Source organism: Grus americana, chromosome 4 (assembly GCF_028858705.1).
Source record: "Grus americana isolate bGruAme1 chromosome 4, bGruAme1.mat, whole genome shotgun sequence".
In the NCBI taxonomy this organism is placed as follows: Eukaryota; Metazoa; Chordata; class Aves; order Gruiformes; family Gruidae; genus Grus; species Grus americana.
Window position 1 is genome coordinate 52731563 of NC_072855.1, and position 19236 is coordinate 52750798.

The 19236-nt window shown below is 45.7% G+C and overlaps 1 protein-coding gene across 3 annotated transcripts in view; it reads right to left on the bottom strand.

The window, feature by feature from the left end:
* Positions 1–19236, bottom strand: part of UNC5C (unc-5 netrin receptor C) — a 262479-nt gene that overhangs the window by 11339 nt on the left and 231904 nt on the right. For all 3 annotated transcript variants that reach the window (XM_054824508.1, XM_054824507.1, XM_054824509.1), the window contains 3 exons: positions 15726–15813; positions 6432–6600; positions 3863–4096 (listed from right to left, as the gene is read on the bottom strand). In XM_054824508.1, the coding sequence (XP_054680483.1) occupies positions 3863–4096; positions 6432–6600; positions 15726–15813 (491 nt within the window). The remainder of the gene's footprint in view (positions 1–3862; positions 4097–6431; positions 6601–15725; positions 15814–19236) is intronic.

The following is a 19236-nucleotide window of genomic DNA, read 5'->3' on the forward strand; positions in this document are numbered from 1 at the left end:
AGCCAGGCCTTACAGCCATTCCTAGGAGAGGAAGCTGCGTAAGGCATCGCTCCATCATCAGAGCCACCAGGACAGCCACAACCTATATTTGGAAAGGGCTTCCTCATTAATGGAGCACAAGCAAGCAATGGCATTCAGTCTAAGCTGTTGCCTTTCTTCATTAGAGGGAAAAATACACATTAAATAACTGAGAGAAGATCACATGCCTGTTGTGCCTTTTTTTGTTGTCTTTTTCCAGGACAGTTACTCTGCAGCATGAGGCAGGTTGGGGGATGACACCCTGCTAAAGCCTGAAATCATTCGCTCGCCTCTGGTGCGGGAGGCAGCTGTTTCCACGCGCCCAGATGCTCGGCCCCTGCCATGCTGCCACACACAGCTCGCATACCTCAATCTCAAAGCCATATGTGAATAAACAGATGAGAATAAAGTAACTAGATTTCTTTATAGTTATTGTATTATTACTTTTTTTTTTTTTTAACAGCAGATTAGCTTGGGCATCCCCCTCAAAGTGCAAAACTCAGCCTTAAAAAAAGAGGCCAGCACTCGAGGTCACAGCTACCCTTGCCCTTCCCCAAAAAGCATTTTGGTGAGCATCCCATCCAGGCGGCTCAGGACCCTGCGGGGCAGAGGATGCTGTGTGTGTAATCAGCACTGAGCCCACTCTGCTCCACAGCCCCCAGGAATGCTGCCAAGCCGCTCCCACAATAACCGAGCTCTTATTGATGACAAGTCATTACACTTCCCTACTGTACTGCGGGTGCCGGCAGTTCGGCAGTGAGCGCTTACTATGCATGATGAGAGGAAAAGCCTGCTGGATAAATACTGCTCTGTGTTTTATACCACAACTGCTTGTCTTCCTTTGGCTGTTAGGACACATTCAGCATATGGCATGCTCATTCCTAGTTGTAAATAATAACAGAATGCATTTGGTTGCCTATTAAAATAAACACATAATCCCTACAAAGGCTCTTCCAAACCTCAGACATCCCGATGTGGAAACATCGCACGCTGCTCTTCTCTCCCCTTGCTGGAGCAGCAAGCCCCAAGACACCGAGACGTTGCAGCTGGTGCCTCACTTGCTGCCTACAGCTTTCCCATCCTCTCCAAATTACTTTTAACCTGAGGACCCACTGGTCCAGCCCTGTCTGCACGCATTGTCCCATACGGCCAGCGGTAACTGCCCGGTGAATGGCTTCCCTTTGGCAATATGTCAAGGACCTCCTCCCAACACGGCCAGGGCTTCTGTGGTGCCAGCTGTGAAAGAAAGCACATGGCAAACACACCAACTTTTTTTTTTTTTTCATTCTAAATAGTCATACTTTGAGTCTACACAACACCATTGCACAGGGCTGGTTTGAACACATCGGTTTGTACACACCAGTTCATGTTTAACCCCTTCATCTACAGCTAGTTTCCTAGGTTCATTTTTCTTAAACCTTCTCCTTCCCCAGACCTTTCATTTCCAGAGAAATGCACCTGATGATACATTCCTAAGTTTGTGTCGAGCAAGTACATGTGTTTGTCCTCCTGTAAACCACCAGGTAGCTGGGTTTTGAACCCCACAGGTGGCCTTCCAGTCTTGGGGTAGATGTGCCAAAAAGAAGAAAATTAAAATTATACTAAATTAAGTTAATTAAAATGAAACTAAAGTTGCAGCAGGTTGAAGGAGGTGATTCTGCCCTTCTGCTCCCCTCTGGACCCCACCTGGGGTACCATGTCCAGCTCTGGGGGCCCCAGTACGAGAGAGAGAGAGACATGGAGCTGTTGGAGCAAGTCCAGAGGAGGGCCACGAAGATGGTCAGAGAGCTGGAGCACCTCTTCTGTGAAGACAGGCTGAGAGAGTTGGGGTTGTTCAGCCTGGAGAAAAGGCGGCTCCGGGGAGATCTAATTGCGGCTTACCAGTACCTGAAGGGGCCTACAGGAAAGCTGGTGAGGGACTGTTTATCAGGGAGTGTAGGACAGGACAAGGGGTAATGGGTTTAAGCTGAAGGAGGGTCAATTTAGATTAGATATTAGGAAGAAATTCTTTACTGTGAGAGTGGTGAGGCACTGGAACAGGTTGCCCAGAGAGGCTGTGGAGGCCCCATCCCTGGAAGTGTTTAAGACCAGGTTGGATGGGGCTTTGGGCAACCTGGTCTAGTGGAGGGTGTCCCTGCCTGCAGCAGGGGTGTTGGAACTAGATGATCTTTAAGGTCCCTTCCAACCCAAGCCATTCTACAATTCTATGAAAATGCACGTACTTTGCTGTAAAAAAGCAGTAAGTACAAGTGGGATGCCAGCTGCCTGACTTTGCTGACCCTTCCTCACCAAATTCCAAGCCCACTTTGCAATCTACCTGAAGCAGAAGCCCAAGGGCTGGCCTGCTCCTCTCCCAAACATCGGCTGCAGCTTCTCAGGTGAAAGATGGTCCCTTTGTGTTGCTCAGCAGCTCTCCTGATCCCTTCTTCTACAGCACTGAATTGGATTAACTTTACCTCACAACTCTCCCCACAGTCTATTAGAAATAAACCAACAGCTCCTGAGTAACACCTAATTGGATTCCCCCAGCTCTGACTGCATTAGCTGTCTGTCCAAGGCCCCTCCGACTCACTTATTATTACCTCAGGCCTTGACAAACTCATGGAAAATTGTATTACGCAGCACAGGCATAAACCCATCAGGACTTTTGAGGCTTGATCACTACAAAAGATCCTTTTCACTTGTTTTAAAGAGGAAAACCAAAAGGGAAATCAGAGTGGGGAAAATAATTGTTTCTAAAAGCCTGATAACACCAATGCACTGACAGAGACCGAGCTCCCAGACCCTGGGCAGACAAAACTATGCTGAAGTCACGATATGCCTGCTTCAACCCTTATACTATACTTTTCTTACATATAGTGAAAGAGTACCCCCCAGCAAGGCCTTGATATCAGATAGTATTTGATGAAAACAGAGCACGCCATTCATAGTGATGGAAAACACAAACATCTCCCAGCCACTGTACACGGGTTTGAATCCCAATAATTCCCACGCGGAGCTGAGGAAACAAAAGCATATACAGCACCAGGATGACTCTGCTTAGAGTCAGGCTTTGAACTCGTTTTGCTGCAAAGAAGCATTTGGGAAGTTGCACTGGCTATGATTAAAGAAAAAAACCCCACCTTTTAATAACCTCCATTCTTACATGTGCAGTTGGAGCTACATATTTCATGAGTGCGTCTATTATAGATACTATCTGCATAAATACACGTATTTATAAAGAGAAATAGCACGTATGGCTATCTACCTGCTCATCTGTATGTAGCGCGTGTGTGTTTGTGTGCATGCCATAATTTCACAGTGAGAATAAGGTTATATAGTTAGAGAATGCACCAGCTTTGGCTTATTTTAGTTGCGAATTCCCAACGCAAAAAGCTGCACGCGAAGAGGTGTAATAAAGCAGTATGAAAGCAGGCAGTGATTAACAGCCCAGAAGCTTCTTTTGTCATTATCGACTATTTACAAAAAGGCATTTATATGTTTCCCCATCTCTGGGGAGCTGGCACTTAGCATTAAAAATAAATGAATAACGAATGAAGCCCCATGTACCTTATGGCCTTTTAATAATGCAGACATCTTAGGATTCAGGATATGATACAGGTAAACAAAGGAAAAAAAGACTGCTGGACAGAAAATAGTGTGAGATCCCTATCCAAAGGACAATTCATAGTGTGTGTAGGTTAAACTGTAGAACAATGGCTTGTTGTCAAGCTCTTCTAATCAGAAAAATAACCCAGGGAGCAGGAATACACAGAGCAGAGGGTCTAGTCACCGCTATGACTGCAGTCCTGCGAGAGCTGGAGAGGGAGAGGAGGGGGAAAGCGAGCAAGAGAGCAACAGCCACCTTAAGGGCATCCTGTGTGTCATCGAGGCAGTAGACCCGGATGCTGTATTCCAAGGAAGAGCAGGACAGTGGTCCAAAGATGGCCAGTTTGAGACGTTTGGCTGCTGCTTTGGTGATTGACTGTCCCACCAATGCATACGTGCTGAGGGTTTCTGTCAGGATATGGCAGGCCTCGGGGTCCAGCTGGATATAGCACGGAGTGGTGAAGTTTTCCTCTCCAACCACCACCACATCCTAAGGGAGAAAGAGGCCAAGTTAGAGCTTCCAACCCCCCAGAGCTCCTCTCCTTTGAGACAGCAATGCCCTTTTCAAGCCTGGATGATGCACAAAGTCCTTATTGTTTGCACCTTAGATTAATCAAGATTTAAAATTCCTGCTTCTAGCTTTTCTCCTGCATAGGCATGGGGAGGGGATGATTCCTCTGGGGTGCTGGTGGTGGTAGAAACCTCCTCCTGTCCTCACTCCCCTAAGACTTGTAACTCTTTCCTCTGGGCCTTGGAGAAGCTTTTAAAGCCCTGGGCAGAGTTAGGCAAATAATGAAAAAAAATCACCAATACTTTACTGAAAAATACATTGCAGAACTAATTGGTGACCATGATTTAACATCAGTAGTCCCAGGCATGTTGAATAAATAACCGCCCTTCACTTCCTAAGCATGACAATGCAGAGTTATAAAAACTCAAGGAACGGCAGTAACCTCTATGATGGCTGAATACCACATCTACACGAAATATCACCTGCTGCTTCGTCGGAATAATCCTCCATGATGAGACTGCAGGGTGAAGAAAAAAAAATACATACAGCCCAAATGCAGACAACCTCCCCACCCTGTGCGTAAAGGAAAACAGCTCCCCTGCTGATTTCTCCATTCAACCCTGTATGTAATACCCTGCATGTAATACCCTGCACACAACACAAGGTGCTTTCAATGGCTTTGAGAGACAGCAGAAGCGAAAAGGCAGCAGCAGATGACAGCTGCCTCTTGCAAAGCCACCACATGCTGCATGATGTTTGGCACAACTCATCTGTTTGACCACCGCTGCCTGCAGGTCTGCAGCACAACGTACACACCTGGGAGCTGAGCAGTGCAGGCTCAACTGAAATTTGGTGTTAAGCTCAGACCCTCTAGTCTCAGGAAAGGAAAACGTGCCACGTTTGCAGGAGTGGCACAATCCTTCTGGAGGGCAAGGTGCTGCAGTGCTGATCGCACCCTGCTACGGCCAGGCCAGCACCTGGCTCTGGCTATGCTGCAGGGGTGTGCATGCATGTGGTGTGTGTGCATGCATGGTCGCATGCATGCATGGGAGTCAGCTTGGAGGAGCTGCTCCAGAATTGAGTGGAGGAAGAAGATCACCGTGGGATGGCCAGGGACCCTGTGGATGCTGCGCTGGCACTAGGGCGTGTGCATGGCTGGCAGAACAACTGCTCCGTCAAGGGCAGGAGGAGGATGGGAAGAAAACGAAGAGATGCCAGTAACACACAGACGCATGTAAGGAACGTATGTGCGGTGCCAAGAGTCAGGCCAGTGGGGTGCAGATCAGTTGGCGAGACAGACCCGTGTTTGCTGCATGCTCCCTCCCAGCGTGAGGAAGAGCCGGTGCCACAGGCAGGGGGACAAATGCAAGAGCCTTTCGAAGGCGGTGCTGGACACGGTGCTCTTGCTGCTGTCAGCCCAACTGCCTTCAAAAGCCACCCTGCCCTCATTAAACCTACCGGTAGGAGAAAGTGCCCTCGCCAAATTAATTATGTGAAACCAAACTGGTGGCAGCAGATACATAGGAGCTGCACAGGAGGGCTCTGCCAGGATGGCCCAGCCTTGCCGAAAGCATCACTTTATGCTCCAGTTACAGTGGTAGATCCTTCTGCCGCCCTGCCCCGGGACATCCTCCTGCTGCGCTACTGGCAAGGAACCACCCCAGGCTCCCACCAGGCCTGCACTGCCCAGCAGCGCTCGTGCAGCTCCCCTGAGTTCACAGGGTGCAGAGTTGGATCCTGGCTGCATGAACTGAATCAAAGTGATGCTCCACTAACATCTTAGGGGGGAAAAAGGAAGACAAGGCCTATACATTTTATTAAGCTGGCCAATGTCTTAATGCTGAAGCAAGAGATCATTTGCAGTATTATTTGCACTTTCTTGAAAACAGACTACAATCCAGGGGAGTAAAAACTAGCCTGTAAAAAATATTTTCCCATTTCTAGAACTGAGTCAGACCTGATTTTCAGCCATTGCTTTTTATTTTGCTTTTTCTCTTCCTTCTCTCCCTGTGACTTCAGCACAATATCCTGACACAACCAAAAGCTCAAGTACCAAAATGCTGCAAGGAACACAATGTTTCATGGGAATTAGCCAGAACTAGGAGGCACCAAACTGTCCCAAGACAGCATCTCTGCCTGAGCACTGGGCAGCTTAGACATCTGGTGCCAAAGGGCACTCCCGTGCGCCTGCAGCAGCCATGCATCTCGCACGGGAAACCCAAAACACAGGCATCCTGGTGCAGCAAGGCAGCTGAAGGATAAGCAAAGTGCCCTGCACGCAGTCAGCACACGGGCTGGAGCTCCAGAGCCTCACCTCCCATGGCCCCTGGGCAGCCTGGTGCTTCAGCTGGATCTGCCAGTCCTCCGTGTTCGGTTCTGCGCAGTGGTGCATGGTTAAAATGACGGGTCGGGTTAGCAGTGCTCCTGGAGGCCCGCAGCTCACCACCGGCGTCAGCAGGGTTTGGCTGTCTTCTACAGGCGGCCTGACCAGGGGGCAGAAAGATGGATACGTTAAGAGAGTTGAAAAAGGCAAAAAGAACATTCTGGTACGTAAAAATAAAACATTGTTCTCTTAAAATAAAAAGATTGTGCAAGCAAAGACTCAGTGGGATTTGTTTGTTTGTTTTTTCAAATCCCCAAATGGGTTTTTTTGGCCAAATATCCCTCATTTGTTAAAATGCAAGTTTAGGCGGCAGGAAATTACAGCCCACATTTGCTGAGCACGCTCCACTCTGAAGCATCCTTGCAGACCATATGCAGAGGCTTCATTTCACCCACTGCCGAAATGCGGCCACCGCTGCATTTGGCAGCTGCTTAGCAGCATCCAGAAATGAGCAGTGGCTCTTGTACGCACCATGTGCGAGAAGTATTTACTGTCTGGACAGAGAGAAGTGGAGAACAGAGGAAGAGTATGAACTAATGAGCACGTCTGAAACCTCCTAAGTGGTACACAGCACAGCTGAGACATGCAGTTTGGGTTCAGAGCGATCGCCAATACTCCCTTTTACTTAAAAGGCATTCAGATCTGCTCGAATGGCTATTGCAAATATGCCTGCCGGGAGTAGGCATCCCTGGCAGTGGGGGAGGAAGGGTGAAGGGACGGTAAGCAATAGTGCAGAGGGCAAAACATACTCGCAAGCCTGAGATTTCTAGTGATAACCCAGAGCTGTTCAGTTAAAAACATGGGTGTTGTCCAGCGCACTTGCGGCCAGTCACTAGGAGTGGGTGATAGGGGAAATCATATAAATATATAGCATACACTGCATACACTGTGGTTTGTAAATGATTGTGTGTGTGTGTGTGTTTGCACGCATGGGCATGTGTGCACATGTGTAAACTATTCCAGACCAACTGCTGAGGAGCTTAAAATCAGAGGAAGCATGAGTGACTTTAACTATCCCGACATCTGGTGTATGACAAATACAGCTGAATACAGCCGCATCAGCTGCCTCCCTAAATAATACAGGGGACAAATTCATGATCCAGAAATCAGCAAGTGGGACATTAAGTGTTTATGCAATTTGCACTTAAGCTCCAGACCTGCCCAGAGAACCTCCCATCTTCTGCTCCAGCTAACGGTTCAATCCCTTGCTGCATTTACAAATACTTGTATTTATATCTGTATTGGGTTTAGTGGAATTAGTTGAGACAACATTAAATACTGTTTATTTCTGCAAGTCTTCGCCTTTACCAAAAGACAGAGCAAAAAAAGTACCTGTAATCTTAGATAATATTTTCAAGGAGACCAAATCAGGACAGAAGCTTTTTTGATATCCAATTTATTGCACCTATTCTGGCTATTGCAAAGATATGTCCGCAGGCATATCCTAATTTTGCCCACATTCATTCTTGCTAAATAATCCATTAATCCCACAGAAAAGGAAAGACGAACTTTTGAGAAATCCTTTTTCACAGTGGGATGAAGGTACTTTTGAGAAGTGTCTCCTGTTGTTACAAATGTTGTGGGAGGTTTTTATAACATTTGAGGAAAAAAAAAAGGGTCCGGCATGGAAAAATTTAAATCTATGCAAATCAGTAAATCCAGATGATACGCATCTGTGGAAATTAACTGATGAGTTTACTAAATGACTTAACAATTGTTTCTGAAAAGCCATGGACTGGAAACAAACAGCTGCAATATAGCTGCCTTTCAGAAAAGATGTAAAATATAACAATCTGGACAGCTATCATGTATTATGCCAGTTATTTTAGCCTAACAAACAGCATGTAAAAGAAATTAAACACTAGCAGATAGAGTATGTAGTCCAGCTCCTCTTGCATGCTATAGGGATCTCTGGATTCAGATGAAGAAGATCAGGGATCACTCTCTTGCAAGACTGAACTGAATAAATCATTGGGCAGATTTTGACTAGAATGTTGCTTCTTTTTCAGACTCATTTACTTCAGTTTGGTTGTTTGTTGGGTTTTTGTTTGGGTTTTTTTTCATAGGAAGCAACAAGAAGCTTAAAAAACAGTCACAATGTGGTGGTGGTTTTTAATGGTCATCTACCTTGCGCATTAATGGATATTTGAACACTCTCCTATGGTCTAATTCAAGAAACTGCAAAAAACATGATGTCTTGTAAGAAAAATCTTTCAAAATGACAATATTTGTCTGGAAAGCTACAGGTATGACAAGCTCTAGACTTAATCATCTGGTTAACCTAACTTCACCTAAAATACTACTGATCCATGAAGAAGGAAGGAAAAAAATAAAGGTTATCATAGTTTTGTGTACTGAATTACAAAACCAGCAGTCACAAAGAATATAGGAGGGAATATATCATGATTGCCATAAAAAAAAATCATACAGTGTCTTTTAGGTGAAAAATGAGTTAAAATCAACAAGAATCTGAGTACTGATGCATGCTGTTAAAAAAAGCCAAAAGGTCATTAAAATACTATGGTACTGATAAATCATACAGCCTAAAGTTGTCTCAAAGTAAAATTAAGTTTAGTCACTGCTCCGTGACAAAATCTTGTTAGCTGTTAAATTTTAGGACTCTGATGGAGGGCATGATTCTGCGCTGCAACATTTTATATCCGATTAGCGCAAGTATAAAAGATGATGCAGAACGCAAAGTCGGGAGGCGCTCCAGACTGCACAGTCAGCAAGTGAGACGGGAAGCAGATAGAAGCGTACAAAGGACATGCAAAAAATAGCAAGGCTTGGTACTTTTTTTTTTCCCCTGAGTTGATAAGCAGCATCTTTTTCACCAGACTTATGAGATTTATTGCCAAGTGGATGAGCTATGCATGCTCCTGACCTGGGTATGTGTGATACAGGACGCTCAGATGAGTGACGAGCAGAAAAACGGGCCAGCTGCAGGGGTGGTTGACTTTGCTGTCCCAACTTGCCAACCAGACACGCATCTGAGTCCAGCACCACAAACACTACTGGTCCCAGCGACTCTCCTCCACCACCCTACCTCATGTGGATACTGACCCACCTCAGCTCTCCACCAGTTTGGGGACTGCAAGTGACATAGCTACTTTAAGCCTTTAAAAATTGAGCTATAATGAGTTGCAGAGACGTTCTCGAGTAGAGTGAAACAGGGGTCAGTGTCACCGAACAGGTGAAATCCCAGCTCTGTTGAAGTCAATGCTTAACCTTTCCCTGACTACTGTGAGGCCAGGATTTCTACTTACAATCTGGAAGACAATGTAATTAGCAACTCAATAATTAAATTTACAGATAACAGTAAACAAGGAATTATTGTAAGTAACAATAAGACTCAGAAAATAATGCAAAAGATCCAGAGAGGGTAAAAATACGGGTACGAAATAAAATCCTATTAATTGTACAGCAGTTCACACTTCCAGAGCAAAACAAGCTCCAAACATAGTTATTTAGTAGCAAAGAAAAGCCATAAAAGTGAAAAAGATCTCAGGTGAGCTTACTGCAACGCAGCAGGCATCAACTTGTAATGTGACACAGCAGCAAAAAGCAAACCTGATTTCTGGGGCTGTATGGGACAAGGCATGTCAGAGCATGCTGAGCTGATATTCCCTTTCCTATCCAGCTCTACCGTGACTGCAGGTAGCAGGGTGTTTAGGGACCGCAATGAGATCTCGGAAATAAACACCTGAAACCCGGAGGAATGAGGCTAAACCACGCAATGGCACATAGAGCAGAGAGGTACCCTATGACAGCTGCCAGGAAAAAGGAACAAAAATTCTCTTGACAGATCTTTTCTTATTTCTCACTGTTTCTAATTTCCATTTTAAAGCAAAAGGATTATGGCTTGCTATAGCTAATGAGAACAGAAACAGATGCAGTAGACAAGATATATTATACAAGAGATATTAATCTTTCTGCTTCAAGGCATAAACCCAACACTAATTGATAGGATTAGTAAACAACAAATTCCCCTGAAGACAGGTTATTTTGTAGTCATTCATTATGAGCAATTTTCTGCCTTCTCCTGGAGCAGGTGATGCAGCACCAGCAAAGCCAGGATCCTGGCCTAGACAAGCATCTCTTGTGATCAAGTACTGTGCTTTCTGTGTTATAGATTGCAGGAGATCCAGCACAAACACGGACACACGGGAGCACACAGAGTGAGGGAGGTATCTCCTCTAAAGCAGAACGATCTATGGGCAGACATCTTCAGAACCTACTTTTAGGCTGTTATCAAGAAAAGCCCTGAAACAACCAACCCCCCAAAAAACCCTATCCACATGTGCTTCACTTTAGGCTTGCAGTAGTCTTGGGGCTACTTATTAGATGGGACTGGCATTCAGCTGTGCTAGTATGACTCTGAAGTCACTTCACTGCAGGTGAAGGACATGGTTTTGTTTTACAAAGATCTGACGGAGACTAAAATTCTTTCCTCCATTTAGCATTGCTATGAAAAGGCACTAACAGTAACTGAAAGGTCTTCAGATATTTTTAGATGTCGTCTCATCCCACACTGCTTATCAAGAACAGTCAACTTTTATCTAAAAGCAAACAAACTTTTATTCACTGTATCCGGTCCCTTCACAATCAAATCTGTGGTTTTTAATGGGATTACTCATTTGAAACTGTCTCCCTGTAATAAGCCAGAACATATTCATTAAGGTAGCTGTCAAACAGCAGATGTGAGCACAACTAGAGAAATCGCTGCTCCTCAGTGGGCCTACACTGTGCTCCCTGGCACTCTGCACAGATGATACAGGCAACCACAGCAGCTCAGGAAGCCCAGGACAGAGCAGGGAGAGAGGAATGGCTAACTCATACAGATGGCAACCCTTCTACACCGCTTAGCCAAAAGTTGGAGGAAAGACATTTTATTTTTCCTTTCCTTGCTGGGGCTTTATATTTAATATGTGTTCCTTCTTAAGTTTCAAACTTAATATTTTGGACTGACCCTGGTTCTTCTGCCAATGTATCTTTAGAAGGAAAATGACCCAAAAAGGTTTCCTCCCCTTTTGCTCATGCTCTGGTCTTTTTTAGTTGAATTTTTCAATTATAATGACTGGCACTTCATGAAATTGTCTTCTGGAGTTGCAAAGTAATTTTGTTTATGCAACTGAGAAACAGAAGGAAGGTGGAGAAACAAGATGTGGAAGACCTCAATTTCTTTTATTTCTCATCACTAACATTGAGTTTACTGGTAAAAAAGACAACATTGCTCCTTGGATCAAACTCATTGATCAGCTGCGTGACTTTAATATAAAGTCTATACATATACCGTGAAGCCACTGATGAAATCCTGACAAGGCCCACCCAACCCTTCTCTCTTTTAAGGTAGCTAATTTGGAAGTTACACAATTTATGTGTGTCTTCCATCAATATCTTCAGGAGCGCTGCTTGCTCCGTTCTTCAGGTTTGTCACGTTTTGTGGGCATGTGTCATGGATTATACAGGAGTGTCCTTCACTGTGCCATATTTAGTGCGGTTCTTGCTTCTGATTAGAGTATGCAAGAGTAGCTCCACCTAAAGCTGTGCAAGCTTGGCAGGGGTTCACGCGGGAACACGGGAACTGCCATACAAGATCAAACCAGCGGTCCATCAAGGCCCAGACCCCGTCTAGCACTGACCAGTGCCAGGTGTTTCCAAAGGAAGCACACAGCTCCACTAATTTAGCTCACAGCTAAATTTGTTTCTTAACCCGAGGCAGTCAAGAAAATCCTGAAGGTTGGAGGTTTATACTCACGCTATTAAATCCTTAATCGTGTAAGACCTAGGCTCTCACCGATGCTCATGGGAACAGGTTCTTGCCAAGTACCGGTCACAACAACGTGTTTATTTTATAGGTGAAACCACAGCTCAAGAAGGCAGTGGTTTGCAGATCTCAAAGTCAGTGATACTTCCTCAGACTAAGGGAGAGAGCATCTGATCACCACTGAAAAAGCCAATGAGCTTCAAGACAGAAACCTGTCTGATAGTTGTACAATATTCTCACAGGCTTGTCATTTTTTCAGTTATATATACATATCTATATACACACATACGTGTACAAACACACACACATATGTATAAACACACACAGAGATATCCTTTTCCCCGCTGTAGCTACTTCATAAAGCACATGGACCTCGCCACGAGGTCAACATGAATCTCTCACGCCAGCCAGAGATCAGAGCCCGGTAGCTATTTGCCATCCATCCTGCCCCGAATGACAGGCAGAATGAGGATGAGCTTGTAGCGCAGCAGCAAGAAAACCAGCCCGCTGGAGTATTAGTCTAGGAAAAGAGAAAACCTGCTGTGCCACAAGCATGCTAACGCACTTAGAGAAAACAACTGCCTCCAAGTGGCGTTTACTGCAAGCCATCAGAACCCCAATTTACCGCAGAAGGATAATGCTTTTAGGGTGACCCTCCTGCTCTCACATGCTTTGATGGATATGAAATGGAATAAACAGAGCGTCTCGGAAAGCTCTCCTAACCAATCTGCAAGGCAACACAAAGAGTGATATTACTAGCTTGTGAAGTCTCTCAAATTTCTGTACTACAGGTTTCAGAGACTAACTGGGGAAATGTATTAGGAAAACAAAGGAAGGAAAAGGAGAGGGGAATTTGCAGGACTCTGAGGGATGACAGATTTCCTGTTTCAGCTTGAACTGTTCAGAAGTCATTTCATATTTCTACAAACAAAGTGTGAGCTAAATCTTAAGTTGCTGGAGATATGTGAGCTGTGATGGTGAGCCTCTCTGTTGCTGCACTGGTTCTATTTAAAGTAGCACTACAGGGACCAAATTCTTGCCTCAATGGTGGTTGTATATCAAGAAAAAGAGTCTGCCTTCATTTCTGATTATAACACCCATTTTATAGTTTCCTGTATGTCCCCTTCCAAACTGCATCAACACACAACAGGACTTTTCAACCCATGCACATTTACACAGTACACATGGAAATAAATATAGGATCTCACAGGGTTTATTGAACACACTCCAGTTACCGCTTGGCCGCAAAAGCGAATGTCTGCAGCTAGTCCTTGCTGTGGACAATCACTTTCTGCTGGAGTGCTATAGGGGTGCAGCAGTGGATTTAAAAAATAATTACACCACACACTTGTGGTACCCATATGACTCCAATTATATGAAGCAACATCTGTGGCCCATGCATTCAGAAAAAGAGGCTTTGACCGAGCTGCAGCTCTGCTACAGCAAGTGAAGTGTCTGGGAAGAGAGTCCTGCAGCAGGAGATCATTGCAGCTGGGTGCTGGGTGCCACCCACCCCTTTCTGCTCCTGGGCACCTGGGGAAAGGGAGCAGGTAACAGGGGAGGACGTTACAGTCCTACAGTGTTTAAGCCCATTTCAGTGAATATTCAGTTCTGAATGATCTAGACAACACCCGATGAGCTCCATTTTAAAGGTCCTAGAAGTGGCTGGTTTCCATGAGCCTGAAGAGCCTGGCATGTTGGAGGGAGGCCGAAAAACTGGCATAAATCAAATAAGCAACTGGGGTCTGTGCACCCAAGAAGCGATTACCACCACAATGGGATGAGCCCTGCTGCCCCACGGCCAAGGCAGACTGCTCTCTCCTCTCCTCAGGAAAGAAATCACTTCTCAAAATCTTCATTGCAAGTGAGGGTTCACGCTTCTCCATTCACTTCTGCAGGTGTACTTCAGCACACTCGCTCTGTTTCGTGGATGGCACAGCTCCAAGCACGCTTTTCCCAATATAGGTTAACCTATCCTTTTATCCCCCAAGCGACCTGCTGAGTAGCAGCTATCACAAAGTACATAGAGGAGGCTTTATGACCCTTGAAGAAAATATATCAGACTACCATGTGACATTGGTTGTCCACAGCTGCATGAATAAGGAGGTAGGGATTCCCTCCATAACTGGCTGGAATGAAAATAATTGCACATATAGCCTCTTCTAGGAATGAAATAAATTTTTTTTGAATAATTAGATATTTTAAAAAGGGAGATTTGGAGGCAAGTTGAATAACAGGGGATACTCTCTGATTTTTTTTTTCCTTTCTGCAGGAAAGCATCCTTCTTCGATGCCATTTGTAAGTGTCTTTAAAACACAGCCAAAAGTAATAGAAATACAATCAATATTAGATATGAACAGAGACACTTTTTCTGTAGCTGCAATTAGCTATTTTCAAAGAGCAGGCCATGAATAATGTATGCAAAAAGATGGTGGTGGGGGGTTACTTATTTTTTTCTTTAAGCAGATTATTTTAACATGGGTGAAAGACTACCAAGCTAAAAAATAGTGCTCGATATCACCCAGTGTATAAACAGCTGTGGCTTAGCACATAATAAAAGCCATGAAGGGACTGAGCCAAAAAATGTATCTAGCTATGAGGAGGGGAAAGAGGCAAAGTACCGTGTAATGACTGCTTAGATTCACATTTGCCATTCAGCCTTTGTGCACGCGACTCCGTTCTGCAGACTAAGACCTCGCCTTTCTCTTTGTTAGGTTTTCCTAAACTGCTTCAAATGGTATCTTGGCCTTTTTGGAAACTTTTTTTTTTTTTTTTATGCCAAGGCTGCCAGATCACTAAGTAGACATTAAGACCTCGAATATGAATTGGCCACACATGCAGATAACAGGTGAGAACAAGGGTCATCCCAACATTGGCTCCGGGTGGCCCTCAGCTTGCTGTGCCTGGGGCTAAGCAGGACAACCACTTGCTTACTTCTACCTTGGAGCAAGGAGGGGTGAAGGACACCAACAGCTTTGGCTCCATCTTCTTCACTGCACAGACTAGCCAAGCCCAAATAAAAATTCACCTTCATTACAATAGGGGAGGAGATTTTCCAAGCCAGGTGCTCAGGCACCAGTCTCTCTGCTGCGCTGCTTTGTCACCTTGCTCCTCCGCTCCCTTCTCCTTTGCAGCACGGGTCTTTATTAAGAGATTACCTCACACCTTCTCCCTTCTCTGCTGCACAAAACTCACGCTGGCATGTTTTCCTTCCTCCTGGCTATGATTCAGCACCCCTCAAGCTTGAGGCCTTGCTGCAGAGTGCAACTATTGGTTAGAAAAGCAAAAGTCTGAGCTGGTTTTGTGGCAAAGCTTTTCCTTGGCTTTGCTCGCATTTAGCTCCAAGTCAGCAAATAGCTTCAATGCAGTTGACTTTGCATAAGCGTATTACCACAGGTCTTTAGTTACTACATTTTCCCCCTCCGTTAATGCACACGCAAATAAAGGCAGTCTTTTACCTCATGTTCTCCTTCCTGTGAACTGTCACATACATTTCATAGACTCTCCCTTGTGGAACGGCCCCCGCTGGGATCAGCAAGCTTACTCCTGCAGAACAGAAGAGACACAAAAGATAAAATGGAGAAAAAAAAAAAAGGCAAGTGGGCAGGTGAAGGGGACAGGAGAGGCAGAAGATGAAGCCTGCGATGCCAGATTTCAACCCAACCTCACCAGCCAACTCTACATGACCTCAGCAACTCTTGAGAAAAAGTATTTACTGCAACCCTGGTGTCTCCAGCGGTCAGCCGGTCTGTTCTTATTCCCCTTGTGCGTTGGCACTGAAGTACAGGACTGGAGAAGATGATTTTCTTCCCTTTGATTTTATTTAAAGAGCAGACAGATGGTTATGCTGCTGCTTACCTTGTGAAATGATGGAAAAACAAACGACTCTGACTAAAATTTCCAATAGCTGTAACGGGACATCTCTCCCTAGGCAATTCTTACTTAATTATAATCGGGAAAGAAAGGCAGTGGAGCACTGTCCCAGGAAGCAACAAGAACTAGTTGTTTCCTAAAAGATGGCTTCTGCGGCTGGCATCCTGTCTTTTAACGCACTCAGCTACTAATTAGACTACCAGGGAGACAAAATTGGGCTTCTTGGTATTTTGAATGTGCTTCGTCCTGTAAAGTGGCTCAAAATTTGGGTATCCAACCTTGAAAAAAAAGTGGGCAAATATGCTTAGTGCCCTTTTCAGTGGTGATTAGCTGCACACTTGATTACAAAACACTGTTCTTACATTACTGCCATTTCAGAAATGTCCTGTCGTTACACGGCAAACACGGCACATGAACCAGCTATTTCACTCTGCTGGACACGTCTCAGCCAGCTGTCTTTGCAGATGTGGATTAGCTGGGAATCAGTGGCAAGGATTTTAATACCGTTACTACTACAGAGCTGAAAACAAACCTACAGGCAGATTATTTACATATATGCATATGCACAAGACAGGCTTTATAGAAACCTTGCATGGCCCTATCTCTTTTCTTGAGCATACGCGGTTTGGTTACACGGGAGACCTCCCGTGTGTTGGTGTACAGGGGCTCAGTCCCATACCTGGCTTTGAAGGGGAGGGATTAGCTAGGAAAGCATTTTCCATGAACGCCTTCCGACACTTGTGTGTTGGGTTTGCGTGGCAGGGTTTTGGTAGCGGGGGGGCTACAGGGGTGGCTTCTGTGAGAAGCTGCTAGAAGCTCCCCCTGTGTCTGACAGAGCCAATGCCAGCCGGCTCCAAGACGGGCCCGCCGCTAGCCAAGGCCAAGCCAATCAGCGCCTCTGTGATAACATATTTAAGAAGAAGAAAAACACTTAGAGAGAGAGCTTTTGCAGCCGGAGAGAGGAGTGAGAAGATGTAAGAAACTCTGCAGACACCAAGGTCAGTGCAGATGGAGGGGGAGGAGGAGCTCCAGGCACCGGAGCAGAGATCCCCCTGCAGCCCGTGGTGAAGGCCATGGTGAAGCAGGCTGTCCCCCTGCAGCCCATGGAGGAAGGATGAGGGGGTGTAGCGATTCCACCTGCAGCCCGTGGAGGACCCCACGCCAGAGCAGGTGGAGGCACCTGAAGGAGGCTGCGGCCCGTGGGAAGCCTGCGCTGGAGCAAGTTCCAGGCTGGACCGGTGGACCCGTGGAGAGGGGAGCCCACACTGGAGCAGGTTTGCTGGCAGGACTTGTGACCCCGTGGGGGACCCCACGCTGGAGCAGTTTGCTCCTGAAGGTCTGCACCCCGTGAGAGGGACTCCATGCTGGAGCAGGGGAACGATGAGAGGAGTCCTCCCCCTGAGGATGAAGAAGCGGCAGAAACACCGTGAGATGAACTGACCGTAACCCCCATTCCCCGTCCCCCTGTGCTGCTGAGGGGGGGAAGGTTGAAGCCGGGAGTGAAGTTGAGCCCGGGAAGATGGGAGGGGTGGGGTGAAGTGTTTTAAGAGTTGATTTTATTTTCTCATTCCTCTACTCTGTTTTGCCTAGTAATAAATTAGATGAATTTCCTCTCTCAGTTCAGTCTGTTTTGCTCGTGACAACAATTAGTGAGTGATCTCTCCCTGTCCTTATCTCGACCTACAAGCATTTCGTTATGCCTTTTCTCCCCTGTTTAGTGAATGAGGGGAGTGAGAGAGCGGCTCTGGTGGGCACCTGGCCCCCAGCCAGGCTCAACCCACCACAACTTGTTTCTTTACAGGCCTGTTACAGACTCACCTGTGCATGTTCTCAGCTGTAACAGGGCAGGTGTAGCATAAATGAAGGGCTTTCATCATATCACTAGGAGGATATACTAATGTCCAGAAGCTGCATAGAGGCATGCACAGTAGCAGTAGGCAGACTGATACATTTTACAAAACATTTTAATCATTTTGAAGGGATTACGGCAGTAAATATTTTTTTTTTCTTTACAAATTGCTATTAATGTATGTGAATTAAATGTGACTAACAGACTTTGCTGACAATGTGCACCATGATGGCATAAGAAACCTGAGTAATAATATCTACCTTCAGCTGCTACTCAGGAAGTGTGAAATCCAGGATTGTATAGCATGAATTTTCAACATTGCTCAGCAGCCAGCACCACATTTGTTTAAGTAGTTCAGCTTTCACTCAGGCTCTTAATAGCTATTTTTGCCTCCTGTTAATAGCTATTTTTGTCTCCTGTTCAGAGAGGAGGGCTATCACTCACCGACCACTTCTGGCTGCTTCCTGGGCAGTGTGGGGCTGCATCCTGGAAGGACCAAACCACCTAGGTCCTGGGCCACCTAGGCGTTTGGCTTTCTCCATAACATCAACAAACAACAAAAGATTCAGCAAAGGAGCAGGAGACAAGGGTAGGCATTATCTCCTCGGTCAGGCCACTGTGCTGTAAAACGGCCAAGAGCTGACCACAACATGTAAAGGAGGAAGGCAGAAATGCTGTAAAACCCTGAGCTATCATGTCAGGTAGTTGTGAGCTGTGGTCTCACATGTACTGTGGTCCTACCTGGACTCAGAGCTCCAGAGAAACCAGGCAGGGGAACTCCTGACCACTGTGTAGCCTGCATATCCCCCATGTGTTTTACGCATTTGATTCAACCCTACTTTAGATGTTAATGTTGCTCTTCGTTAGCATGCCAAACCCATGGGAACATCTAGGTGCTGAACTTCCTTTGAACGTCAACACTTCATTTAGGAACCAAACAGCAGTATGGCTCTCCTAAAGAATCCGGCTGCCAGAGCTGAGCTCTCCCAAGGCTGCCCAGGAGCTCCTGGGATGCTCTGAAACTACCTCCTGGTGCCTGGGTGGTCTGAAGGGGGCCCAGCAGCCTGGCCTCGTACCCTGTGAGAAAGGCTGAGCAGCACTTTGCAATTACTTCAATGGTCAGTCCCTCTCTTTCCTAGCTGTAAAAGAAGCCAACAATACATATAATGAGGACAGAAATATGGAAAAGACACTCCTGGGCCTTATTTTCCTTGGGTATGTAATGTGTGCAGGAAAAAAAAACCTTC